Below are 27,495 nucleotides of genomic sequence, written 5' to 3'. Positions count from 1 at the left end.
CAGGATTGCAGCAGTCCCATGTGATGGGGCACAGAGGATGCCTGCTCCCCACTGCGCTGCTCTCTGGGGGCTCCTGGGGGACCAGCATCCTGGTCCTTTTATGCCATTGGATGGGGCAGGAGGGCTTGGGTCTGTCTCCCCACACCACAGCACCTCTGCCTTTGGGAACAGTGACTGGCAGGGAGAAAATGCTGAGAAAGCTGTGGCTTCTGCTGGTTTTCCCAGAAGAAACCCAGCTGGGTTTGCTGTGAGATCAAGAAACATCAGCAGAACCAAGGAGGAGAATGTAATCAAAAAGACCAAAGTGATCCACGTAAAATATAAAATGCTCTATGTACCACTGTTTTAGATGATTTAATATAAGGTGTATTTTTACCATGTGTATATACCCAAATACTTGCTCATGCAACTCTTCCTTCCTGAGGAAAAGTATAAAAGTATTTTGTTTAAGTGCCTGGGCATAAGAGCAGAAAACACACCACCATAAACTCTCCAGTTTCAATATTAAGTCAGAGGCAAGTGGAAAAGCAGAGTGCTAACTCCCCTTGTTCTTGTGACTCCTGCTCACACCATTAAAAGTCCAAAGTGTCCCCACCATCTCTGGCAGTGCTGTACATACATCAAACATTTAAATTATGAGAGTCTATTTCTCAGGCTCACACACAGCCAGAGAGATTCTCCCCAAACCCAAACTGTGTGGCTCACATTAAAAGGAGAGCACAAGCGTGTGCTGTCTCAGAAAATAGGTACTTTTGACAGGAACAATTTGAATCGCCATGGGCATAAACAAACACAAATGGAGAATGTTGTTTTATTTTGTTCAGAGCTCAATATATTCGCTCTGCTCAGAGATGTCTCCAGCATCCACTTCACTTGAAGTGCCTAAGTGACTTAGCTTGCAGCAGCAATGGGGGTCATCCTAATAAAACAGGAGTTTCATTTTTCCCACCCCTACTTCATCCCCCCCTTCACTCAGTTAGAGTGCATCATGCTCAGCATTTATCCCCTCTGTTTCTCATTACAAGCTTTCTGCAGCACAATCCCCATCCGGTGGCAGCCGTGCTTCCTGTTCTTCAGGGGGTCACGCTGTGTGGTCACTTGCACCCACCCATTTTACGACACCACACATCCCTTTCCTGCAATTTTTCCTTAAGCAGACAGTTCCACTGACTTCACAGAGCTTTGCACTGATTGATGCCTATTTGCTCCACCCCTGAGCATGGAGGCAAAATCCCAGCCTAGTTCAATGTCCTACAGGAAAACATGCATGTCCTAACAAAAATATGCATTAGGATAAAAGCATTAAAATAAAGGAAGACAAAGAGAATGATCAGAGCAGCACTGCCTGCAAGGAAGGAAGGAAGCTTTTAATAGCACTAAAATATAAAATTGATTTGTACACATATTTGATAAAAATCAATACAATTAGCAAGTAACTGAATACTAGAAAGGGAAATTGATTGCTTGAGGGCCCAGAGGACTCAGGGCAATCAGTCCATTCTTCTAGCTCCTCCACTCTTAATAAAAATTTACTTTTTCATAATCCTGCCTGAACTCTTTGTCCATTAATAATGCCACTAAATAGCTCTTCTTTTAGCACTATTATTGCAGACCTGCTTGAATTACATTTGGAGGCAGTTTCGAGTGGCATGTCCTGGCCATTTTGCTATCTGCAGCACAAACCTCTGAGCAAGAGCATAAAAGAATAAGGGCTAATGAATGGCAGCACAGGCACACTTGAGAAGAGCTTATAAATTTAAGTACCAAAGTTTAAATAAACGGATTACCATAGAATTGATTTGCTACATCAATTTGGTCAGCTTTTGCTGATACATCATTCCTGCCTCAAAAGAGAAGAGCCACTGGTTTGAAACAACTAATTAAGCATTTTGAACCATGGCCTTACAAGGGGAGTGGGGCTGCACTGCTTTGCTCTCCTGCCTCCCTTCTCTCAGCCAGTGACTGCAGCATTAAAATCATTACTCCACGTGAAACAGGAGGCTCAATTTACAGTCAAATCTAGATAAAATGAAGTGGCTTCTATGGCCACCATCTCAGAGTGGATTTCAGTTTCAGCCAAGGGCATCTTCTCTTTCTTCTTTAAGGTAGGATTGGAGGAACTAAAAGGCAATTGCTTTCCCCCCCACAGGAGGAGGGAGGCTCCCAGGGGAGCCTCCCAGGTGAGGGTTTCCATTACAGTCAACCAGCTGCACAACCAGATTGAGGATGCACAGAACTCATATGCATCTACCAAGGAGGCTTCTCTTTCAAAAGATCAGGTGTTTTCTCAGACAAGAACTTTCTCAGATGTTAAGCTTTGTCCACTGACTCATCTTAATAGGAAGCTCTTTAAGGCAAAAACTACCTTTGGGCCCTCAACAGGTTCCCTGCCAGTCTGCAGATCAGGGTGACACGGCCTTTGCTGCAAACCAGGGCCCTGATGTGGCAATAAACTTCAGTGTAAACTCAAACAGAGCTCTATGAGTACCTGTATTCCAAAGCCGTATCCAAACCAAAGGTAAACAAATAATTTTTACAGATTAATGAGATCCCTTGCATGCTCAAAATTCAACAATGTAATTTAAGCACTTTCTGATGCAGTAAGCCACTGAATTGATTAAAATCGTATACACATCTCATCACATTCACTTCAGCAGAGACTCTTTTATTCCAGAAATCTCAACATACACTTATTTCTCAGTGGTCCAACCAGACCAATGACTAAACTGGGCCATTATATATGCCTAAAGAAAGATCCACAGGAGCTTTGCAACTCAAGTGGCAACCTGTGGGAATGCCTCTGTAAGGGAGGAGGAAGGAGAACAGGCTGGCAGGGCACAAGCCTAAGTGATCCCTCACTGAGCTCTTATGATGTTCTTACTCCAAAGTCTGTCCTGCTGATTCTTCTCACCAAGAAGAGACATTAGTCTGGACTCAGAAATAGAAACCTGGAATTACACAGTTTCAGAGCTTCTTTGTAACCATGACCAAACTACTTTAATCTCCTTGCTTCCGTTTCCCTGCCTTTATTAATAAAGCTGAGGGAGTAAAACTTACTTCACCTAACTCATACATCTTTTGTGAAGATGAAATGCTTGCTCTGTGTAAAGTACTTGGAAGATGAAAGACATCAAGTAAATATTAATCATAGTCACCACACCTACCAACAGGATCTTCAGTACACTGATTTGGATCCGTGCTTGAAGAGGCTTTCTTTGTGCAGTTCAGGAACTATGCTTTCTTGGAGTAGTAGAGCTGAATTAAAGCTAATCAGGAATTCCCATGTTAATCGGCCTTCTAGCATTCACAAGATCATAAGAAGGATGATGCTTCCATTTCAAAAGACAGCACAGTGCCACAAAATGAATTACATCAAACTGGCTGAAGCCCATTTACAGCATGGTCATGGAGGAAACTATTGGAGTTCATCCACTGACATTCATCTCAGGGCATACACACTTGTAAATCAGCTCCTATTCAGTAATGAAATGTCGAGTGACTCATTCTTTCTACATTTGAAAAAGCTCTCAGAGAGAACCAAAGAGTCTTTTACTTTCATGTCTGCTTTTATAAACACTGAATTACATCTCCTTACTTCAGGGAAGCTACAATGCTTCAGAACCAGCTGTAAAAGAGAACATTACCGTCCTTGGTTCACAGAATCCAAGGCCACCTTAAGATCCCAATTGCTGTAGAAGGAGATTTGGAAAGATGTTTAATTAGCAGCTCAGATGATCCCCTGACCTAGCTTCCCAGTGCACAGCAAGGTGCACTGGTCTCATGCAGACATGCCCCTGAGGCTGGCCCAGGGAAGGCTGGCCCAGGGAAAGCTGGCCTGGGGCAGGCTGGCAGTGCTGCTCTGGGCACTTCTGCTGTTCCATGTGTGTCAAGGGCCAGATTATTTACTTAACATCTTAAGCAACTTCTGCAGCTCAAACTCAGCTCAGGCAGCCATTGCAGTCCTGCTGGCAGTGAGCTGCAGTTTGGCCAGGTGAAAGCTGCCCTCACTCTTTCTGCCTGAACCAGAGAATTCACAGAATAAGGACAGCAGGGCAGTCATACCTTGACTTTTGCCTCAGTGTTAGCACCAGCTCACATCCAAGGGGCACATCCTGCAGCTGCACAGAGAACAGCAGCTGTGTTTCAGCCAGCTGTGCGATACCTGGGCTGCCCCAGCCCTGTGCTCACCCAAAGAAAAATCGTTCTGACAAAACAAACCCAACCAAGCCATGCCTGTGATCACAGAGAGTGCTGTTCCCTGCCACAGCTCTGCTGCCTCTGGAGAGGCGACACCAGGTGAGATCCCAGCAGCAGGGCAACCACAACAAAGGCATGAAGGGAAGAGTACAAGGGAAAAACAAGGGTTGCAAACTTAAAAGAGACAACAGAAATAAAGAAAAGCAGTGCCTGGAAGTCAGTGTCCAAGGAGCACAGAACAAGTTTGCACACAGGAAGCACTTACTGCTTGAATGGAAGTCGTAGGAGATGCTGGACCTTGTGGACCAGGCACATGAGAGATTCCAGCCTTACTGAGGCAGTTCTGGACCTGCTGCGCCTCCATCACCTCCCAGATACCTGCCCAGTTTCCTTAGCTCTTCTGTCTCCTTGGCTTTGCCCTCCCTTTGGTCCCAGCCCATCCCAGCTCTCTCTCCCCTGCCATTGCCTCCTTGCACTTTGGACCTCTTCACCTCAAGCTCTGAGGTTCTCCATGTGTGGCTGCAGCAGCCCCAGCCTGCGCGGCCGGTGCTGGCAGTGCTGGGCTCCAGCAGGATGAATGCACAAACAAACAAGCTACACTACCAACACAGCTATGCTCCTAAAGGAAATGACCACTGGATGTTATTGCATAACCCTTCTGAATAATGAACGTGTATTTCTTGAAAATACATGCCACCTAATCCCCTTGGCATTGCAGACATGAACCACAGGATGGTAATTTAAGTTAATCAAGCCCTAAGCTCCATGCAAAGTTTAACAGTTTGCTTCACCACAGTTTGAGAAGCAGATGGCAAAGCACTCAGTGGCACATTTTCTGCCATTCTTGCACAAAGGGCTGTACCTGTTTCTGTTCCAGGCACGAACACCAACAAATGGATGTTTGCTGGGCTAGCTGGCCACTGAATACCCTGAAATAACATACACGTAGATGCTCCACAGGGAGGTCTTGTGGGCAGCCAGAATTGGTCATTTCCTGGCTAGTTTGCCATTACTGCCATTCTTAGATATGATAAAATTAAAGCTACAGGCTAGCAGAAGGCTCTTTGTAAGTAATCCAGGTCTGATCTGCACAAGTACCCACATCCACAGGCAGTTCCATGCAGACAAGTAGTACAGGTTTTCTTACTCAACACCACTTGACACTGCTGCAGTAGCTCACAGTACTTCTATGTATACTGTCTTCCAAATGACTCTGCCTGAAACCAGTCTGAGGGTGGCATTTGGATTTCAAACCACCTCTGTGGACAGTCACTGAAATGCTCTATTTCTGGCTAGTTTGTGGGATGCCGGGCTGGGGGAGAGAAGAACTGAAAAGGGGAAAATAGAAATTCGTAGATAATGTCTAAGGCCAAAATGATTTTAAAGAGAGGGCAATTCAGATGGCCTAAGTCAAGCTTTTTCTAGGTATGTAGAGAGAATGGGAAGCACGGTGGTGAGCAATGAACAGTTTATCCTGAGACATTCAACATCTTCATAATTTATAAACAGCAGAAAAAAACCCACACTTCTCCTTCAAAACAGGGAGCTGAGCCCCCAGCATGCAGCTAATGGTGGTGTGCACAGGGGATGTACTTACACTAATTGACTGGGCCATGGCCACGGCTGCCCCAAGCATTTCTGGAACCAGCATTTCTACAGCAGCACCGAGCAGAAATGCTTCACGTTTATTAACTTGTTTGGTTTTGATTGTTGTATTGGCTCCCCAGTCCCAAGGCTCTCAGATTTATTCTTTTAGCTTAACACTACAAAGTAATCAAATCACTCCGTTACAGCTGACAGACTGTGGGAGCCCTGAAGGGGAGGGGAGAGCGCCGTCAGAAGAAACAGCTACATTTTCTCTTTCATCCTTCACACTTGCCCTAAACTTCAGATTTGACTCATCTACATTTCTGGAATTCAAGAATATTGAACTTTAACTGACATGGGAAGTTATTTGAAGATGCAGGACTTTCACTTGAAATTAAGTCTGATCTACCTCCTGGGATCAGGGACCAAGATTCACGTCTCGTAAGTACTGAAAAGCCCAAATGCACTCTCATTCTGCTTCAAGTCAAACACAAGTGTTGCTGCAACCAAGAAAACATCTTTCCAATGCTATGTAAATTCAAACCAACAAATTCATACCTAAGAAGAGGAGATGAGATGGAAGATTCAAACATGCCTTTGTGCCCTTCCATCAAACGTGCAGAATAGGTAAGAACAGGAAGACAAAAGAGATGGCTCAGAGAGTCAAGATTAATATGGAAATGGAGGAAAAGGGCATGCCTTGGGCTGGATTTTGTCTGTCTCTCTTCAGTACAATTTATTTTCAGCTTTACGCTATGCAGTATTAGAAAATGCTTAGCACACAACACTTGATGTGGAAGACAAAGAAAATTTTTTTGATTTAGATGAATTCCAATGTCCTTGTCTAATGTTACCCAATGCAAAATTAGAAAGAAATTACTGCTTGCTTGGTCATGTGCTTTTAAAAATAATTTGAATGACCGACTGCTTAAAGTATGGACAGGGTCCTCTGTTATTAAAATCCAAACAAAGTCTGTACTCAAATTGACAGGGTAAAGCTTGAAGAAAATCCTCCAATGGGTTTCTTTAATTGAGAAAAACAAACAAAAAAACCCATGAAGCCTGTGAACAAACAGTCTTACAGGCTTTGGACTTAATATACCAACAATGTCAAGCATTTCAATGCAGTAGCATCAAAACTAGATATTTACTGCTTGGTAGTGAGTAACCCTTTGAAAAGGGAGGAACAAAAATTCCTTTTTAATGAGTCACCATTTGACAGTCAGAGATCAAAACCTTTTGCCTGTATTTCTGACTAGAAGATTGTATAAACTTGAGTTTTTCTCTCTGTGAATTTATTTAAATCAACACAATTAATTAAGAAACAAGTAAGTTAAGGTAACAGAAAAAGTGAGGTCCTTAAAAGTACCTGACCCTCAGCAAGATCTACTGGGTTACTAAAGTATCAAATACATTCAGAAATTATTTAGTTATATAAACTTGGACTTGTCAAAAACCTAATAAGATTTTAAGTATCTAGTCCAAGCAAAGTGAAATTATACTCAGTATCCATCCTGATAACCACATGAAATGAGTGATACATATTTATTCTTAAACTAATGTGAATGTTTAGATACTAATGCTTGGGGACAAAGCTACTGGTGTGTTTGGAACTTTTACAAATGTCTTTGTAAAATATTGACTTTTTTACTATTGCAAAAACTTAAACCTGTGAAGACCCTTGACAGAGAATGAAACATTAAAATACATGCCTGAGCGTAGATGCCATTTTTATCTTTAAATATATTCTTTACCCCTACATGAAATTCTGAAGTTTCAGCAAAAAGAAAGATACTATAATGCCATATCAGGGGGAAAAATAAAAAATAAAAAAAATCCACCTAAGTTGGCATTACAGCAAAGAAATAAAACTGTTGTTCACAGTGAGGGAGGCTTCCAGTAGGATATACCTGCCTTTATTTTGAATATAATTTCCAACAATTTGAAAGGACCCTAAAGACCTCAGCTGGTAAAAAGCACTGATGATTTATTTAACTAGTTAAGGATACTTAGTGTGGAGGTAAAGGTAAAGCACCACCATTCCCATTTTACAATGGACAATAAGAACCTAGGAACTATTTACTCTTAAAATTGCCTCCAGCAATACATACATACAGATATTCAGGCCCTTTAAAAAAAATGTGGACAACTTTGAAATTAGAATAAGCATTACTCAGCCTTGGCTTGTTATATGAAAACTGATATCCACAAAAAATCCCACTTGCTCCACAGAGCTTTCAAACCATCCTGAACTTCTGACCAGTGAGAGCATCTCCAAACCTGACTGTCAGCTCAGGAACCACCCCATCCCTCTCATCAGTCGATCTTAATTCATGTTCGATTTACTCGTAGATTGGAAGTAATTAGAGTAAATAACCACTGTAACTGGTTACAGTTTGGGAATTGAGAGAACTGAAGAAAGAATTCAGAGAAATAATCTGATCTACTACTGTAAAGAGAATCAATCATCACTTTCCTTCCATTAGTCTTTTTGGCAATCTGTGTCACTGTTGTCACAAGCCTGGATAACGATGCCACATTAATTCTCCTTTTGAGAAAGGAAATACAGGATGTGACTCTGTAACTGTGTCCTACCTGACCTTGGGGAATCTTTAGGAGAAGTTTCCCATCAAATGCACCTACAGTTTTCACTGAAGGAGAATTACTGAGCTGGGCCCATGCTTTGTACCTCAAATGCACAACACAAAAACATACAACCAATCTTCTGCTTCCATTTGAAATAAACAATTACTACATAACCAATGTTTTTTAAAATCCAACGTTACATGAGAAATTACATTTTCGAAGTTAAAATTACATGTTTAACAAGCCTGGCTCAGAGTTGATGAACACGGTGCTGGATGACAAGACCCCTACTGCACATTTCTGATGTAACACCAACAACCTTTAGCTACATTCTACATTCTACCAGGCAGATCTTCCCTAAACAGGAGATAGCCTGCATTTCCCAAGCCTAACCTTTCCAAAAGGAAAAAAACAGCAACTGACACCTTTGTTGCAAATATTACAGAATTGGAAAAGAAGAAAGTCATCCCATGTTTTGTAACAGGAGCAGACTCACTCTCTTCTTTCAAGACAGCAGGCTGCTCTCAGTGTGAACTGTGGCACTGCTGATGTCACTGTGAGCAGGGACAAGAGGATATACGGCCTTTTGTACTGTTCCCATGATGCCGCATGTTAAAAAAACCCAAAAAACAAAAATCATTATCCAGGCTGGAAGAAGCCCAAGCCATCATAAATGTTTGTTTACTGCAATTTGGCAGACCTTTTGAGAAAAAACAACAAACTACACTTAGATATGTAATCCTAACCCAAAATGTCAGATGGGAATCAAGCAGAAATCATGCCATTATTTTGAGGAAACCATGAATTATTTGGGGGAAACTTTTGCTGAGATGCTTATTTGAGTGTTTCTCTGTAAGTAGATATCACTTCTATTACTGTGGCTATAACTAACGACTTAACAACACTATTTACACTAGTACTGTTGTATCATTAGAAACAACAAGATTATGTACTTTAATTCTAATGCCAGCACAATTATTTTAACACCAAGTGTGTCAGATCTGACTCTGTACCCCCTAAATTAATTTCAGAGTAGTGGCTAAATAAAATGACATACTTCTTTGTGCTTTTGTTACAACACGCTCATGTGCAGCAAACTGTGAAGAAAATGTAGTAATTAGAGGTTAAATTAATCCCTGACAGACAGGCAGCTTAGTAAAGCTGGGCCCTCTTCAGAAAACAGAGCATAAAGCCTGCCAGTCTTTCAGAATTAGGCACAAAGAACAGGGAAGATTGGCAAGTCCCTCACTGCTGTGATCCAACCGAAGGGATGGAATGCTGAGAAGTCGGTGTAAGGCTTGGAGCAGCCAATACTACCAGGCAGATCTTGTGACAAATGTGATTTAGAGCTCCAAGGGATTGTTGCTGCAGCCGCTCCAACTGCCTGATCAGGATCAACCACTTGAAATTACAGACAGTCTTTTGCCCAGCAGAACAGGCTTCTAACCACCGTGTAATCTACCTTGAGACATTAATAAAAGCCAACAATGGCATTATATTTCACAACATAACTAGAAAGTTACCTTGCTGCTTTGGATTTTAATGCAGGTAATGGGTTTCATTGCCCTCAACAGAGTAAATGCGCTGGGTTACTCTGAAAGCAATAAATAGGTAGGTCTGGGGTAGGTGTAACTCTCAAACCTGCTCAGAGTTTTGAGGTACTTAATTCTAGAGAAAAAGAAACTTACACAGAAAAGAAAAACCATGCAAGAAGAAAGAGGCAGCCAGATCATGATGATGACACCCAGTAAGTATTTATTTTCTATGTGTGTCAGCAGAGGTAAATGTTTTTCCCAATCTCTCTAGCTGTGGCACATGAAAGTAGCCAGGTTTTAAATCCATGCAAACACAGCCTGTTATCAACAGGGGGGTAACCGAAGGGCACCTGTTCAGTGCTGTGCGAGAAAGCATCTTGGCTCCTGTGCTAGAAAACCCTGGTGCAGGAATTGCAGAGGCACCACTGCCTCCATTCCCACCAGATCCCTTCCCTCCAAAGGTGGAAGGCACAAGGAACAGGATTCTCCCTGGGCTGATGCTGCTGTCAGGCAATCAAGAGATGGCCTGATGTGGGATGACACCTGGCCCTGCAGAGGGAACCTCCATCCTGCCTGCACCAGGCTGAGAACCCAGCTGGCCCTGACCAAATGGGAAGCACAACAGGCACCTGCAGCGTGATCACCAAGAAAATAAAAAGAACCCCAAAACCAAATGGGAAAAAAGCAAAGTGCCTTTATTACAATTAAAGTAAAAGTCAAGCAGGGAGCCTGCAGAGATTGCAGATCTATTTGGAAGTGCTTTAACAGCACCAGCATTTCTGTACTACCCAGATCATCAATTATTAACAAATCAGGACATGCCTGATGGGGTACTTATGTAACACTCCTTTATCAATAAAACTGCCAAGTCCCTTCAGGGAAAAACACCGTGGCTCTCAACAAGTCACAATATGACGCCTTCCTCTGGACAGGACACTCCAGTGAATTCTGGTCTGCCCCTCCTCAGTATGGCCACCCATTCCCAAAGAGGAATCCTGGGCAGCCCAGCAGCCCCTGCCAGAGGCCCAGGGTGCACCCAACCCTCCCGTGAGCAGCAGCCCTTTAATCAGGTCAGTGCTTATCAATGGCTCATTGTAGCCATGAGGCAGCTCCGAGCCAAGGCCATATGAAATCCTGCATCCTGCTGCATCTCCCACGCCTGGGCCCCACGGATACAGCCTCCAGCCACACACTCCCTGGGCACAGCAAGTGTCCTCCAGCCAGCCCAGCTGCCTAGTAGGTAGGGAGGGCAGGAAGGAAACCCACAGCTCTTTCCTCTGCTCTTCCCTTTGGGCACAACAGGTTCTCCACAGGAGCAAAGAGCCAGGTAAAACTCGTCCATCAGAGATATACACTGAGCCCTGCTTTGCTTCCAGTCAGCTTCCCCCATCAGGTGAGAATGAGCAGGGTGCAGGCACACAACAATTCCCTGTCTGTACTGAAGGGCCTGATCCTTGAGCCCAAAATTCTTGGATCAAATCTGAGCCTCATCCACTACAAAATGGAAAAGTACTGCTAGGCTGGGCCCTGGAAGGAGAAAGCTGGGTGTACTCTCCTACCACCCTACCCAATGAACACCTTGCGGTTAACCCAGGGTGCACACCAAGGGTAACAGCTCTGAAAGAACTACTCCAACTTGGCAAGTAAGTGCTGCACAAAATAAGTATTTTCTTCTTAAAGGAAGGTAATGACTTGGTAATACTTTTTCCTCTATTTAATAAAATGAAAAATATTACCAGTGAGAAGGGCTCCCAAGAGGAATAAGTACTCCTTTCAACTCATTTGAAACTTATCCCACTCTAACTGCACTGCTCTCTGGTAGTGTAACTGGCAACTTCTGAAACCATGGCGTCACATCCTGAGAGCCACAAGCCCTGCTTATGCTGTCACCCTGAGATATACTTCCATTGTGAACTAACAGGCCAGTCCATAGCAACTGCAATGAGAAATATCTACCAGAAGACAAGGACATAAAGTGAAACCTCTAAATGACAAAGACTTCAATTTTCTGTGCAAAGCACTAGCAGTGATAATACAGAACAAGGGAAGGAGACAGTGATACAAGCACAGACTGTTTTGTAATTTCCCTTCAGCTGCTGGCAGTCCTGAAATGGGTTACAGAAAGTTAAAATTGTGGTACTGATCACTGCCTGTTCTACAGGGCTGTTTTTAAAAATTAAACAGCATTTTTCTATTTCTATTTTCACTTAAAACAATATTCCAGTATCTTCCAAAACCCAGTCCAATCCTGAAACAACCCTAATGTAGGCAGCACTATACACCCAACCAGTTTCATCACGTATTTTTTCAGTGATTGCCTTTTAGGAGTGCACAACACAAAACTTACTACAAGCACACAGTGGTATCATGCACATTTGGCATTTTACAGCTGTGCTCTAAAGTTCCCCTTCAAAATTACTGGCAAGGAAGGAAGTTCTGTGTAATTTTAGCACTCAACATCTGAAAAAATTAGAAATGTCCCAACTGTTCTTTGATATGTAGAAAAGAACAGTTGAAAAACTTACAGTTGACTGGTGCTACCTAGGTTACCCATCAATGGCATTGAGACTGGTATATTATTAAGAGAGGTGTATGATGGGAATTGGTTTATTGTGCTGATCCATAGTAACCAACTCCTGTTCGTCCATCATTTATCTCTCTCACCAGCGACATATGGGTTTGTCTATTCACACTCTCAGCATTCTCTCTGCTCCAACAAACAGTCAGCCTTTTCTGCTGGGATAAGGAGATTTTTTAGTTACATCCATTATGTGCGTATCAACATTTATGGCAGGAAGATAATTGCCAAAGAGCTCAGGGGGATAAAAGCTCCCTCTTTATAACACAAACCCCCTTAAAAAATCAATATTGATATAAAACAGTTCAACACAAAGCCTTGGTGTGTCTTCTGCTTCCTTCAGTTCAAAATGCTGGTTTTGGGGTTTTTTTTAAACATTGCAAGTCAAACTGGAACATCAGGTAGAAAGCCTTCATAGTGAGTTACATCACTGTTCTTCCCACAGAGGATGATATAGCACTGTACAATATTAATTGTTCCTCAAAGAAGTTTGCAGCAAATGTGTCAGATATAAAGAGGGCTCCTTGGAGAGGTGCCAGCACCATTTAAACTGATTTAGCTATCTTTATTTGGAGACCATACCAATTACTAATGAATCGTAACTTACAGTCACCTTCTCCTAAACGCTGAAAAACGCTGACACAGCCAGCACCAGGGAACAATGAAAACCTGGGGATTCTGCCCCTCTCCCTATTTCAGGAGCTCAACCTTCTATTACTCCATACCCCAGTTTGGATAAACCCATTTGTCACAGCTTCTGCACTATTTACTTCACTTTCCCATGGCTATGTACTCATAAAAGTTATTTTAAGGCAACTTTTATCAGAGGAGCAAGTAACATAGAACATTTATTGATTAAATTACAGGGAACCAGCGAGTTGCACTGTACTTAACCTACAGGACAATTTAGGGATTTTTCTTACTGTTATTCTTGCCCTTATGTTTCCTTCTGCCTCCCTAACTTTTGTCATTCTCATGAAGCCCATTATTGGGTCAGCTCTTGTCCTACAGTCACACCCAGGCAGGTTAGTGACCTCTTAAGTCAGGGCAAGAGTATCACCCTGACACCTGGGATCATGAACTCTTGCAGTAAATCTTCCTGCATATTCAGAAACCATCTAGCACAATAGCTTCTTAATCCCGTTTTAAATCTCCAAATGCTGCCACACTGTAACATTTACAAGGGGGTCAGTAAAAAACATCGTATTTATTAAACACTCCTACCTGTGTTAAGAGGAAGTCATACAAAAAAAATTAAAAATATAACTACTACTACTACTAATTAATTACTAATCCCTCTCCAAACCCTCTAACAATTACTTTAGCTTTAAAAAAATCCAAGACACTTTACAGTTCAAAATACTTTATTACAAGGGACCAAAAGCAAAGCCCTGACAATATGTGCTTTTCTGATTTTGAAGTATTACTTAAAAGGAATAAAAATAGAGCTGAAAAACCACATGTAAAAAAGAGAATAAACCTCTCAGAAAATAAAAAGCTGGATTGAATTTGAGCTGCTCAATTGAGAACATTGAACAGCTTTTCACTCACTCGAGGGCTGTTAACTGCATGTTACCTGCCTTACAGTACAGACTATTTGTTTTTTATCCCTGAGCAACAGACTATTTCCTGGTTGAGTTTAAAAACTCTGTGACGTTCCAATATCAACCCACACATGTGTGTCACTGTCAACGTCAGTCGCAGGAAAACATTAGAAGTCACCCCTTGCTAATGCTTTCCTAACATGGAATTTCCTTGTACCTCACCCCCCAGCCCACCTCCTCCTTCAGCTGAGAGCATCCTTCCCAAAGTGCATTTTTTTTCTCCCTTCTAAACATATGGCAGGGAGAGAGGACTGAAAATGGGCAGTGCCAGCACTAGATCGCTGCTTTTTTAGGTGCTCGCGTGTAACTTACTCAAACTGCTCACGCTGCCTCGCACGGGGCGAGCGCGGCCGCGGGGAAAAGTCCCCGGTGCGTGGGGGTTTCCCCCTCTCCCCGGGGCGAGGCTTCCCCCGGGCACTGTCGGTGCCTCCCGCCGCTGTCGGTGCTCCCGGCAGGCAGCTCCGCCCCGGGAGCGGGAGGGCACGAACCGGGCAGCCGGGTCTGGGGGATGCCGGTGCGCCGGGGGAGGCAGCACCCAGCTGGGAGCGGGAGGGCACGAACCGGGCGGCCCGTTCGGGGGATGCCGGTGCGCCGGGGGAGGCAGCACCCAGCTGGGAGCGGGAGGGCACGAACCGGGCAGCCCGTTCGGGGGATGCCGGTGCGCCGGGGGAGGCAGCACCCAGCTGCCGGGACCGGCGGGTTCAAGGCCGTTCCGGCTCCCTGTCTCCCGGAGGCACCATATGGTCCATCTTGCACATCAGCAGCTTTATTTCCCCATCAGCTCGGCCCAGAGGGGGAGCTCCGGGAGCAGCAGCCGCCCCCTGCCCCGCAGCCCCCCGGGGCACCGGCATTAGGCATTACCCGGGGATTACGGGGCTAAGTAGGGGAAGACTCGCGTTATATAACCGGGGGAGCGTTCCGCCCTCACGGCGCTCCCACAGCCCGCCCTCCGCCCCAGCCGGGGCGGCCGCACGGCGGCGGGGGGGGGAGCCCGGCGCCTCCCTCCGCCCCCGGCCCGCGGAAGGGGCCAGACGCAGTTAATCCCCCCGCTGGCGGGGCGGGGGAGGCACCGCGGGGTGCCCCCGCTGCCCGAGGAGGAGGAGGAGGAGGAGGCGGCGGCGGCGGAGGAGGAAGGCTCTTCCAGGAGGCTCCTCACAAGCCGCCGGTGCTCGCGGCGTTCAGCGGCTTCCGACGGGACGAGGCGAGACGAGAGGAACCGGCCGCGCGTCCCCCGCACGCCGCACCGGGGACCTGCCCGCCCGACCGCGCCAGGCCGCGGCTCCGCGGCGCCTCCCGCCCCGCTCCCCGGCCCCGGGCTCCGCCGCCCCCCCGCCGGGAGCACCGTGGAAAACAAAAGCGGCCTTTTAATTTATTGTTCCGGGGGGGAGGCCGGAGGGGGCGGGGGGGGGCGGTGTGAAAGGAAATCAAAGCCCGTTTTCTTCCCAGAAACGGCCGTTCTCCCCGGGATCCCTCCGAGTCACCCTGGTGACAACCCCCCTCCAGCCAAAGACGAACAAAAGCCACGGTGCCCCCGGCACCGGCGCTCCTCCGGGCCGAGCAACAGGCCGGGAGAGGCGGCGGAGGAGGGACCGGGAGGAGGGACCGGCTATTGACGGGGGAGAGGGGCAGCCCCTGCCTTGGGGGGGGACGTGGGACCGAGCCAGCGAGCGCCGTGTTTACCCTGCCATTGCGCTGAGCCCCGATCTTAACCACAGCATCAGAAACCAAAACAGTTTAAAGCGTGAGTCAGCACGCGTTTTGTTCACGCGTTCTGTTCCGAGCACACGGACGGACGGACGGACGGACAGACGGCAGCAGCGCCCGCACTCGGAGCTGCTCCCGCACACGCGCTCCCGCAGCTCGGGCTCAGCGCCGCGCTCCACGCTCCCGTCAGCAACAACCCAGGGCTCCTTCGGGGCTCGGACGAGCCTTTTGTTCACAATCCTGCCTATCGAACGTGCGCTTCAGGTTCCCAAAATAACCAGGCACGCGGCTGCCAACGCAAATACCAGGAATTATTTAAAAAATGATACTAGAGGGACCACCGCTAGCCCCTCCACGCGTGACACCCTGCCGGCGGAGTCCCCGGGCGATGACGGGTTTATCCTCCCCTGCCTGTCTGATCCAAGTTTAGCTGGAAATCCCCGGACGATGGCTGAGCCGGCCCGGCCGCACTGACACGAGAACCCGCGGGCTGGCGGTGCCGGGCGCACCGGCGGGTCCCCGCTCCCGCTCGCCCCCGACAGCATCCACCGCCTCTTCCCGCAGCATCCAGCGCCTCTGCCCGCAGCCCAGCGCGTCACCACCCGAGCAATGACACGGAAACCCTCGGAGCGTCCCCCGCTGCCGCGCACTGCCTGCCCCGCCGCCGTGCCCGGGACCGCACCGCACCGCAAATCACCTTCTTCACCACCATTTTAAAGCCCACGGACCCCCTCCCTCCTGTCCTCCTCTCCGTGGTCCGACTTCAGCTCTGACCAGAATGGAGGGCGAAATTCCCCCCTCAAGTTTCTGTCCCCTTCCCTCCGGCGGCCCCGGCACACGGGACCCGCGGGCAGAGCCAGCCCAAGGTGGGCACTTTCTTGAACCGCCCCTGCAAACTTTCCAGCTTGGCTGCGACCGTGCCGAGCCCGGTGAGCAACTGTTCCGAGGGTGTTTAAGTCCTTTTAAACCAGCTCCTACTTTCCCAGCCCATATCGATTTCAAATGCTACTTACTGGAATATGTGGCTCCATCCGTGGTGCTTCTACCCGCTGGGAAACCAGCAGCATCTTGGACTGGGAATCAGCCGGCTTTTAGATCCACTTTGGCTGTATTGAGCAAACCCAGCGCCGCAGAGGACTCGCAGCCTGTTTTCTCCTTTTAGGTTCCAGACAAGTTCATCCTGGCGTTGCAGTTTGCTAATGATTCACTGTCTGTCTCGATCTGCTCACTACATTTCCATCAACCCACAGCTTCCTCACTTAGAAGGTGGAGTTTGTGGGGTTTAAGTTACTGATAGGCATATCTAAGTGCTGTGTCACTCAAAGAGGAGGAGACACACACACACTCACACACACAGCCCGCACACTCACACACACGAACGGCGCCAGGCTTAAAGGGGAAGTAACACTTTCTTCTCTACAGAAATTGGACACCTCACAGATCCAAGGATTTAATTTTTTTTTCTCCGTGCATGAAGGCGAAAATTAACCAGCCAATGGTCAAAATGTTAATACACAAAAAGCTACTTAGAATGTTTAGCACCTTCCTTGTAGACCTTCAAATTCACTTAGTACAAAGTCAGATAGGTCAGAAAGCTACTGGCAATTAATAGATTTTTTTTCCTTCCAAATCAAAGTGATCAAATCACTGAAAAGAAGCCAAAAGCAAGAAGTGTAAAGGTTTGAGTTATTCTTACAGAATGTAGTTTCCTGTCCCTTTGTGACATAGTTTGTTCAGCACTCTTAACACAAAAGGGTTAAACTCATTTCGCCCAGGTGAACCCAGGTTAGCAAGAAGGAAACAGCAGAGTTCTTTCATTTTCATCTTTTGTGCTATGTACATGTCTTTTTTAAGACAGACACAATTCCAAATAGAGAGCTCCCATAAAGCCACGCACTTCTCATATGACTATAAATGTGCTTGCTACAAGCTGCAACCTCTGAATACTAATTTTGATAGACCATCAACTGAAAGCTGAGAACCTATTCAGACCTCCTCTTGGACTGTGCAGAAAGAACTGGGAAGAGCAAGCTGCAGGCAGCTAGGAGAGCACACTGGGTCCACAAATAATTGGTGGTATAATTTCATTTTATTACCTTGCTAAATCACTACAATTGTCACTCCTATCCTGATAAACTGGAGATGCTAGAAACTCTGTCCCAGTACATTGACTCAATGGATGAGGTGTGGAAGACTTACTAGCATTTGTAATAAAATGTGTAGTTTCTAAGATCATTCCTGAAATAGTGATATGAGTAAATTATGCTCTGTAAAATTAGAAAGTTATTTGAATACAACCCTTTACTGTAACCAAATACATAAAAGTGGAGCCAGAATCTGACCTCGCTTTCCTGAAAGTTTTCCAGACAGCAATCACCTTCAAGTTGCAGCAAACTCAGAGACCTCCAAACCCATCTTTGTACCTGAGCTAAATATTGGCAATAACAGTTCACCAACAGAGAAGCATTGCTTTTTAGCTTTGCTGAAGCCTCTGGCTTGCCTGTGACAGCTGCAACAATGGGCCCGCTTCCCTTAGCAGTATTTGTGGTATTTCAGCTTGCATTGTTTGGAAACTTATTGGTTTGCTTTTCTAGTGCTCTTGCCTTTTATATTATTTTAAATTACTTTGATCTATTTTGTCAATTGAAAAAAAAAAGAAACACAAAAATAATAAACTTTTGTGGGTGTAAACACTCTGAATTCTACAGCTTCTGAGGGCCAGATCTCAAAAGGTTTCAGTGACTAAAGGGAGTTGTATCAACATCTGATGTTTGGGTTTGCTGGGCTGTCCAGACCAAATCTACTGCCCTGCCTGAGGTGCTAAGGCCCAAACACAGCACTAGGGCATCAGCATGGGATCTAAAAGAGCCAACATGCTGAGCAGGAGTCACCTAAAATGAGCAGGCTCAGGGAAGATCCACATTCATCACACCTGAATGAAGCTCCACTGGAAGGAGGTGCCACTGTCTGCCCAGTGTGCAATGTCAGAACCCCCCTCCCCTGAAAATACATGTGTGTGTAAGGGCTCCCATCTTCCTCCTTGGAGATTCTGGAACTAAAATACATATGTATGGAACACGTGGGGCACCCAGGGATTCACACACGCTGTAGCTGGACCTACTGACAGCACCATGATCAGATGATGAACAGTGGGTGCCTGTCAGTTTTTCTATACCAGTTATTGTCAAGAAGTTTTGTCATTTATGACTCTTGCCAAACATTTGAAGTTCCTGACAGATGACAATACTTTCTAAGAACTGTCATTTGCTTTGTTCACTCCATAAAACTAGACCAAAGGCCTTCCCCAAAAGGAAGATGACATGGGTGGGGTAGAGGAGTCCTGTGTGTGCCTGCTCTGCAGCAGGATTGATGCTGCTGCCTTTAGCTGCCATGGGCAGCTGCTTGCCAGGTAGTGCTTTGTGTTCTCCTCTGTAAGGTGGGGTGTGCTCAGAGGGAAATCAAATCAAGACACTTTTAGCAGTTAGTCCATGACAGAACTGTGGCAACATTTTCCTTCTGAACCTGCTGGCTTAAGCTGTGTAGGCTCTGGATGTCACTCCAGCAGCTCAGTGCCAAGTGTGCCCATGCTGCCAGACCTGGTGCACTGAGCTGATCAGCCTGGATGGCTCAACAATGGCAAGGACAGCTTTGGGTGTGCTCAAAACCCCAATTTCAGACTGTGTCAGCATTTAACAAACCCCTTGCAGAGATCACTCATTTTCAGTGATAGGTAATGGCTAAGCAGGGGATTTCAGGCTGCAGTTTTGGTCTTTGGTGATTAAATTACGAGCCCTTTCTTTAGGCATATTTACTCTAGTTAACCTGGGGGAATCCTTGGCTGCTCTGGAATCAATAACAAAACTTTCACTGGCTTCTTCAGGGCAGTATTTCATCTTCTCAGGTTAGGCTTACCCTAAGCATGTTGCAGGCTACCTTGTTGCTATGCTTCTGTCCTATTTTGAAAAAGTGACTTGTAGGATTCTGCAGAAAAGATGTGATTCTAATGACATCAAAGCTGTTATGGCCATGAGGCTTGGCAAAACATATTCTAGTATCTCAAATGCTTCTTCCAATGCTGGGCATCAAACCTGGGCCTGACTGCTGATTAATCACATTATCTATCAATTTTACAGTAGTTTGCCACATTTCATTTAGCGTCTTTAATATCCATAGAAAATATAGTTTACTTTGTTCCTTTATAAAACTAGTGTAATTTCTTTCCACATGGAGATGTCTTATTCAAAAGCCAGAGTTGGAGAGCTGAGAAATTATAGCTTTATCTGAAAAATAACAAAAGGATGAGAAGAGTGCCTTGAACCAAAACAAAAACCCCAAAACATAACAAACCAAAAATATCCCAAACAAGACCAATGTTTTTCCTTTACTCACTGTTCTGAAAAAGCAGTATCTTTCTACCTAAGGAGAACAGTTAGCTGGAAAACTGCAATATGCTAAATAACTGCCCTAAGTTGTGTTCACCAAACAAAAGATTTGTGCACTCAGACACAGCCTGGATGGGTTGTGCCAGCAACAGGCACTGCCAATGGAAGATGGCCAAGGGCTAGAGAAAAGGTTTGCATCTTCCAGGCTGGTGTGAGCTAAAGATGCCAAAACTGAACTTCCAGGTAACCATGATGCTGGGAGTCTTCTCTCAGGAGAACTGTGTCTGACTTCCAGCTGGCCTCTGGGGCTCCTGACACCAGAAAGGATAACAGAAGTCTGAGCAGAAAGGACTGCCCCATAGCACATCTTGTACACTGAAGGGAAGCAGCAAGGGAGCAGCACAAGGATTCACCACAGATTCACTGAAGGATTCACAGGTTTGTCAGTGCCTCAGAACCAGATGGATGGCAAGCATGTGATGCCTCCTATTGCACATTTGCAACCTGACATCAGGTGGAATCAATAGCTTGGGCAAGATGAACCTTCAGTTGGACTAGTCAGTACTGCATTTCTTATGCTAGATCAGATCAGCAACCCAGCTCATTTGGTATCTTGTCTCTGACCACAGGCTGATGTTACAGAAGATAGAAAAGAAACTTTTACTGAGCAGTTGCAGGAGAAATTGCAGGTAGTGGTGCAAGCCTCTTAGCAAGTTTCTTTTTAAGCAAAGCCAGTCTGTAATTGGCTGATGCTCAGAACCAGGAAGGGTCATGTCCTTTGGGTACTTCCCCAGAGTGCAGTGTAATAAACTAGGGATGAAATTACTAATGCATGCAAAATTTCAATTCATTTCTGAAAGTCACAATACTATCACCACCAGTAACATTGTGTTGAGTAAAACAACATCTCAGGTCATTTCTGAATGTGTTTAATTGCATGTCCTTTTTCATAGAATCAAACCATTCTTTGCTGCTATGGTTTGGGTTGGAAGACACCTTAAAGACCATTTACCTCCAGTCCTCTGCCATGGGCAGGGACAGCTTCCACCAGACCAGGTGGTTGAGGACCCCATCCAACCACACTGTGAACACTTCCAGGGGATGGGGCATCCACAGCTTCTCTGAGCAACCTGTGCCAGGGCCTCAACACTCACAGTAAAGAAATCCTTCCTAATATCTACTCTACATCTACTATCTTTCAGTTTCTCTCTTTTCAGTCCTATCAATATTTGATTTTTTCCTACTAGAAGTATATGGAAAATATCTAAAAATAGATAAAATGCATCAATAAATTTTAATTTACTCAGTAATGCTTGCTACATTGAGTAATTCTGTAAGTCAGACAGAAAAAATATATGTATATGTGGTAATGTAGCAATTCGATTCTTTTAAAGAAACATTACTTTAAGGAAAATAAGCTTCAAGAAAAAAAGCTTTTGATTGTATGCAGTTAACTAAAGGTTTTCAGCATGGTCTTCACTGGACACGAAATAAAAACATGTACAATCAACTTTTTGTAAGTCCTTCAACTTCCATAAATCATTATTTACATGAGTTCCCATGGAAGAGTCTATAGGTAAAATCATCAAAAGATGGATGGCCATACTAACATTTCAGTGGGCACATGAATTATCTCAGAAAATTATATAAGTTAAAGTGAATTACAATTTTGTCTTTTATATGGAAAAACAGACACCAATCTAATCTCTCTGTTAGGAGTTAAGAGATGACAACTCTGTGAGTAACTTCTTCATACTTTCAGAAAAGTACATTGTCTTTCTTCTACTAAAGTATCACTTAAAATCAAGTTGTTAATGTCTGCTTAGTGACCAAATGCTTGCTTCCAATTGATATCTTTTGAATTTAATTTTTAAACTCAGAAATCAATTATTTGCATAGATTCACTCAGAGATCCACTTAGGCACATGCTAACATAACGTATGAGTGTCTCAGAATGGAAGGGATTACCCAAGTGCTGAGGGAAGCACACAGATGATCAGGGTGGTGAAATGCTGACAGGTTGCTCAGAGGGTTGAGGGATGTCCCATCTCTGGAGACTTCCAAGGTCAGGTCGGACAGGGCTCTGAGCAACCTGATACAGTTGGAAGATGTCCCTGCTCAGTGCAGGGGTCTGGACCAGATGACCTTTAAAGGTCCCTTCCAAGCCAAACCATTCTGTGATTCCATGAGCTGCTTTTGTAGAAGACTTACAGACATTTCAATTCTGACCATCTTGCAGCTAATAAGATTTTTCATTAAAAGCACAGAAGCTGATACAAATTAACATAATATCATATTCAATAGCTCTATTGTCAGCAACAACACACTGAAATGTTTGATAATGAATGACATTTCTCCAATTTTGACTTGTGCATAAAACATTTTCCCTCCTGAACTGTGATGTGTGCACTCAGTGTGGCTGCTGCTGGCTCTGCCCAGCGAGCACAAACCCTGTGCTGGGCTGCAGGTGTGTTGGATGGCAGGGCTGAGGCTGCTGCACATTCCACCTGCAGCCTCAGTCACATCTAAGAATAAAAGCTGTCATTTGCTGAAGTGAGAGGTACCTGCAAACACTCAGGCATTGTTTAAAGGAGCCCCTGTCTCTCCCCAGGAGATGCCTTTTCTCCAAGCATTATGTTCAGCAGCGTTGTCTCATTTATCAATTGCTCCAGCAGCCAAATGGGCACAGAGCCAGGTCCCAGCACATGGGGGGTATTGGATCAGGAGCAAACAGTGACAGGCATCACTTGCCAAATTTCCAGGTTAAGAATAGGTCTAGGCAATAGGACACACTTATCTGACTCCTGTGCCCAGCTGCAAGTAAGACATCACTCAGAATATGTAATAACACAAACAATAGCAATAATTCTAGCCTTGCTGTTTTCCACTGCTGGATCACACAGTTCACATACAAGTGCAGTGATCAGGGATATACAAATCTGCCTCAGTTCCTCTGGAAGTCAACAGAAAGGCAGAATCTGACCCATAGCTGATACATGATATTTCAAATTGCTTTAAGTATCTAAGCATTAGAAAATGCTTCTACATTCACATAATTTTGCTGTCCTCAGGAAACACACCTTTTTTTCTTACTTTTCCCTTTCATTTCTAAAGCTGTTCTCTCTTTGCTGAAGCTATTTTTTAAAACATTCTCTATTTCATTACTGTCAAAGTATTCTTTCCATGCCAGATACATGGCAAAGTTACATATTCTTCAACTCAAAACAATTTACATGAATATTCATAAACTACCTGATGGCAGAATTGGCCCTGAGATTTAAACCCATAAAGCTCACAGAAACAAATGTTACCCTCTTTCCTTTGTCAGAGATCCCTTGGATCATGCTTAGAAATTATTCTTTTATACATTTGCCAAGAAAATGCAAAACCAATGCATGAAGCATTGTATGTTCTGTTTATTAAAGAAGAGTGTCTGTGATGATACAGATATTCAGCCAGACTAGGATGCTGCCAATGTCAGTTTGTGATTTACTAGAAATTATTGATTTCAATTCTTGGTTTCCCAGGGCTACTGAGCATATCCTGTCATATAAATATGCATCCGTTTGCTAGAGGCTGCAGCCTTCTGTAGAAATGTGTGGTGTCTCAACTAGTGTCAGATTTCTTGAACCAAAAAAATAAAGCTTTACTTCCCTTCAGAAAAGGAATGAATAAAAGCTATTAAGATACATTTCTATATCCAATACAAAACTATGGAAACCATCCAGAATTGTACATTTTGTTTTTCAAATAAATACAGCGGCACTATCCGGAGAAATTTTGCTACCACCCTCCCTGTCCCCCAAAGAAAAGTACAAGACCAGTAACCTCAGACTTCTTGTATAAATCAAGAAACAGCCTGAACTGAGCTACTTTTAGGTACATATAACTTACAAGTCAGTTACACAGCATGCAAGTGCAAAAGGATGCTGAGTATAGTTACTCTTTGTACCTTAGGGCTAAGAGTCACAGTTCATTGCCAGCACTTGTAAAAGGCAGAAAGGAACCCTTGGGAGGTCCAGCATGTGTGTCCTCTCAAAGTGTCCCCCTCCCAGGACCCTCTGTTCTCCTGCCCATCTTCTGCTCCTGGTCCCCCAATGCATTCCTGCACAGTGTTTCTTTCATTTAGCCCTACTACTCCTTAACACTTTTCTCTTGGTCCTTGTGCTGTGTTCACACTTCTAATTCCAGCTACCCACTTTGCTGTCTTCCCTTTCCCAAGGGAAGTACTCCAGGGTGGAGACAGGTCTCTCACCTACTGCTGGAGCTGCCAGCATGTGCCACAGGGTACAATGGCATTTTTGGAATTTGGTGAAAGATGCTGACAATTCTGCTGCATGCATAATGTGGTCCATACCCATCTCAGTGTTCAGAGAAGGGGTATGGTTCTATATTTTTCTCCAAAAAAACTCCCAGTTTTACCATCACTTTTCTCAAGTCAGTTGCATGCCCTAATGAATTCCATGTTTACAAAAATACAAAATGTTCAAGGCTGACAGTGGTGGCAGAAATGACAGAATAAACAGGATAGCATTTTCTTTTGTCTTCTCACTTGTTTGTGTACAGTGCAGAATAGATTAAGTTTGGGAACAAGAGAACAGGGCACAGCCTCACAGGACCAGCCAGCGTGACCTTTGCAGGTAAAGGCTGTGAGATGGACAAGAATCAGCTTTGCTCCCTCCCTGCTGCTGTGGCTGCTGCAGTGGGACAGGGAAGGCACTTCCCTCTCACAGAGGTGATGGGATCCTTCCTGCTCTGCCCTCCAACTATACCCACTGCTGTTTGGAGCAGCATCACCTGCAGTTCACACATTACATTGAGGGAAAAAGTTGGGTTTTGCCATGGCAGGATGGAAAAGGTGGGAAGCAGCTTCCAGCCCTGGGGGATGTTGCCTGGCTGATGCCTGTTTCCCACAGTCACCACAGTGATCACCTCATTGTGAAGGAAGGAGCCCTCTCATTTGGGGACAATTTTCAACTCGCTTGGAAATGAACCCCTGAATTCCTTTTGAGCACTCTGGCTCTTCCTAAAGTATTTGAAAACAACTTGTTGCCAGATTATGGTGAGATCATCTTGCTCTTGTGCAGGAAAAAGAAAGGAGAGAGAAAAGGAAGCACTGCAACTTCCCAAGCCACTTCAGCACTAATAGCAGTATGATGCCTAATCAATGCAGAGAGGCTGACAGCAACAATAAGTGTTAACTGCTGAGCTGAAGGGGCTGTTTAACCTGGCTAGGAAAAGTTATTTCTGCCACAGCTATTTGGAAAAAAACATTGGCAATTAAATTAATTCAAGCATATCCTCTCTTTTCATGGGAAAAATGTGGAAAAAATCCAGGCAGAGAATGAATGGCGCCCAGATTAATGAGACACTGCTCAAGAAGAGAAAAATAATGGTTTTCTAAAGTATATTCATATTACATTCTGTGGTAGCACCATATGCTAGTTTCCTAGATGCTGGTAATCCTGATGTATTTTTATCTTGGCTAGTACCAAGGAGGGAGCTGTACAAGGCCAAGTTCTTCCCACATATCCATGTTGAAAGCAGTTTACCTTCCCTGCATTGTGAATGTGAATCAAGACAGCCATGCAACTGCTTCAGAGAACGCCTTTATTTCCTGGCTATATCTGACTGGCTTTTAAAAATCATCCCACTGCATCTCTTGAGTCTTTTATGAAGCCCCTTTTTCAATGATAGAGCCTAGAAATGTTGGACTTAGAAATCACAAACCTCTACTGCTTCCATTTAAGGGTCAGATTCACTAATTAGATGCAGGAGACTATAAATTGTTCACGTTCCAGACAGAGGAGAACAACAAAAAGCCATTCTGTGTTAGTGGGGATGTATTAACATATATGTAGGACTTCATTCTTCACTAAGTTGAACAAATATTCTTTAATCAGTCCTTAGAAATCACTTCTGAAGGTGGTGGCATTCTTCCATTACTAGACAGGGACAAACAGCTCTGACTGTACTAGAAAAAAGAACCACCACTAATTAACATTGTTTAATCAGATAGATTTGAAATATCTATAGCACAGGTGACCCTAACTCTAGCCTGCTGCTGAATTACTGTACTAGCAGCCATGCTGCTCTGCTCCAGCTGCACCTCTAGACACTTAACCACAGATCTTGATGCAATTTCTGGTGCAGTGATTCTGAGGCTTTTGGGGAGTCAGCAGCCCAAGGATGAAAGTGATCACACATTCAAAATTCACATTATTTTGAGGGTTTTTGAAAGATACTGGTATGAGCATGTACCACAGTTTCCACAGGGGCCATGGGAAAGGGTTTTTGAGACAGAAGGATTGAAGTCAATGGCAATGAATGGAGCACAGAGCTCAGAGCAGTTTTCTCAGGTGGGGCTCTCCTGATACAGAGCAGCCTAAAGAGGTGAGGCAAGAGAGGCAAGTGCAACTTTGGGTGTAATGCCTAGGGGGAAAGCAAGCCATGGTATGTCCCCCCAAAAAAAAAAAAAAAAAAAAAAGAGCTTTGTAGATTTGTCTCTGTCAGGGACTTCAGGAGGAAAATCCAAGTGTCCCTGACCATCTAGTTAGCAATTCATGCTCTGCTCATCTGCACGGTATGTGACTCCCTGTGACCACACTGCCTTTTGGTAACTTTTAGCCACTCTGAAGATAGGTGTGGTAGCACTTTGGAGTCACTCTGGAAACCAGGAATACACGTTTGGGAGGCATCTTTTATAATTGGCATGGCTGCGCTGCAGCTCTGCCTCAGGCAGAAGGTAGACTCTGTCTCGCTGGGGGTGGTGAAATGAAATCTCTTAGCACAGAAAGAACACAGAGCAGCTCAGAAGCCTGGAGGAAGGGGCTGGCACCTGGGGTTGCACAGAACCTCCTTGCAAAGCAACTGGAGGGAATTTTTTTCCCCAAGTGAGGGAAGTGTGGAGGATGTTGTTGCCGAAGTCACCAGTGAAGTAGGGAAATTGAAATAATGAGCTACAGGAATCTTTCTGCATTTTGGCAAGATTTGAATCCACAGCTGTTTATAAGAAAGTAATTAGTGGCCTGTCAAGCACTTTGAAGATGTTCTGAGTGCTAGAAAATTGTGATAAACTTATCTTTCTGTGCCTCTGTGTCTTGTGAGCGATTATTCAATCAGTGGGGTTGTTGACTGGAAGACTCAGCCAAACAGTGATTGGGTTTCTAAACTATTCAATTACCTCTAATGAAGAAGGATCAGAGAAACAACCCTTAAACACCTTAAACAGAGCAGCAGTATTAACACGCAAAATAACTCTCAGGAGAAACCTCCAGACACTTGCCAAGGTTGGCTTTGGAGCCAACTGTGATACAAATGCA

The 27,495-nt window shown here is 44.7% G+C and overlaps 1 protein-coding gene across 4 annotated transcripts in view; it reads right to left on the bottom strand.

The window, feature by feature from the left end:
* Positions 1–27,495, bottom strand: part of MAMLD1 (mastermind like domain containing 1) — a 244,035-nt gene that overhangs the window by 64,132 nt on the left and 152,408 nt on the right. The window contains exon 1 of one of the 4 annotated variants that reach the window (XM_054641516.2): positions 16,805–17,174. The exons of the other annotated variants lie outside the window; for them this stretch is intronic. Within the exon in view, the coding sequence (XP_054497491.2) occupies positions 16,805–16,858 (54 nt within the window). The 5' untranslated portion in view covers positions 16,859–17,174. Of the gene's footprint in view, positions 1–16,804; positions 17,175–27,495 lie in introns of those variants that run through there. 4 annotated transcript variants of the gene reach the window in all.

Source organism: Agelaius phoeniceus, chromosome 14, assembly GCF_051311805.1.
Source record: "Agelaius phoeniceus isolate bAgePho1 chromosome 14, bAgePho1.hap1, whole genome shotgun sequence".
In the NCBI taxonomy this organism is placed as follows: domain Eukaryota; kingdom Metazoa; phylum Chordata; class Aves; order Passeriformes; family Icteridae; genus Agelaius; species Agelaius phoeniceus.
This window is presented reverse-complemented; position numbering and strand designations above follow the sequence as displayed.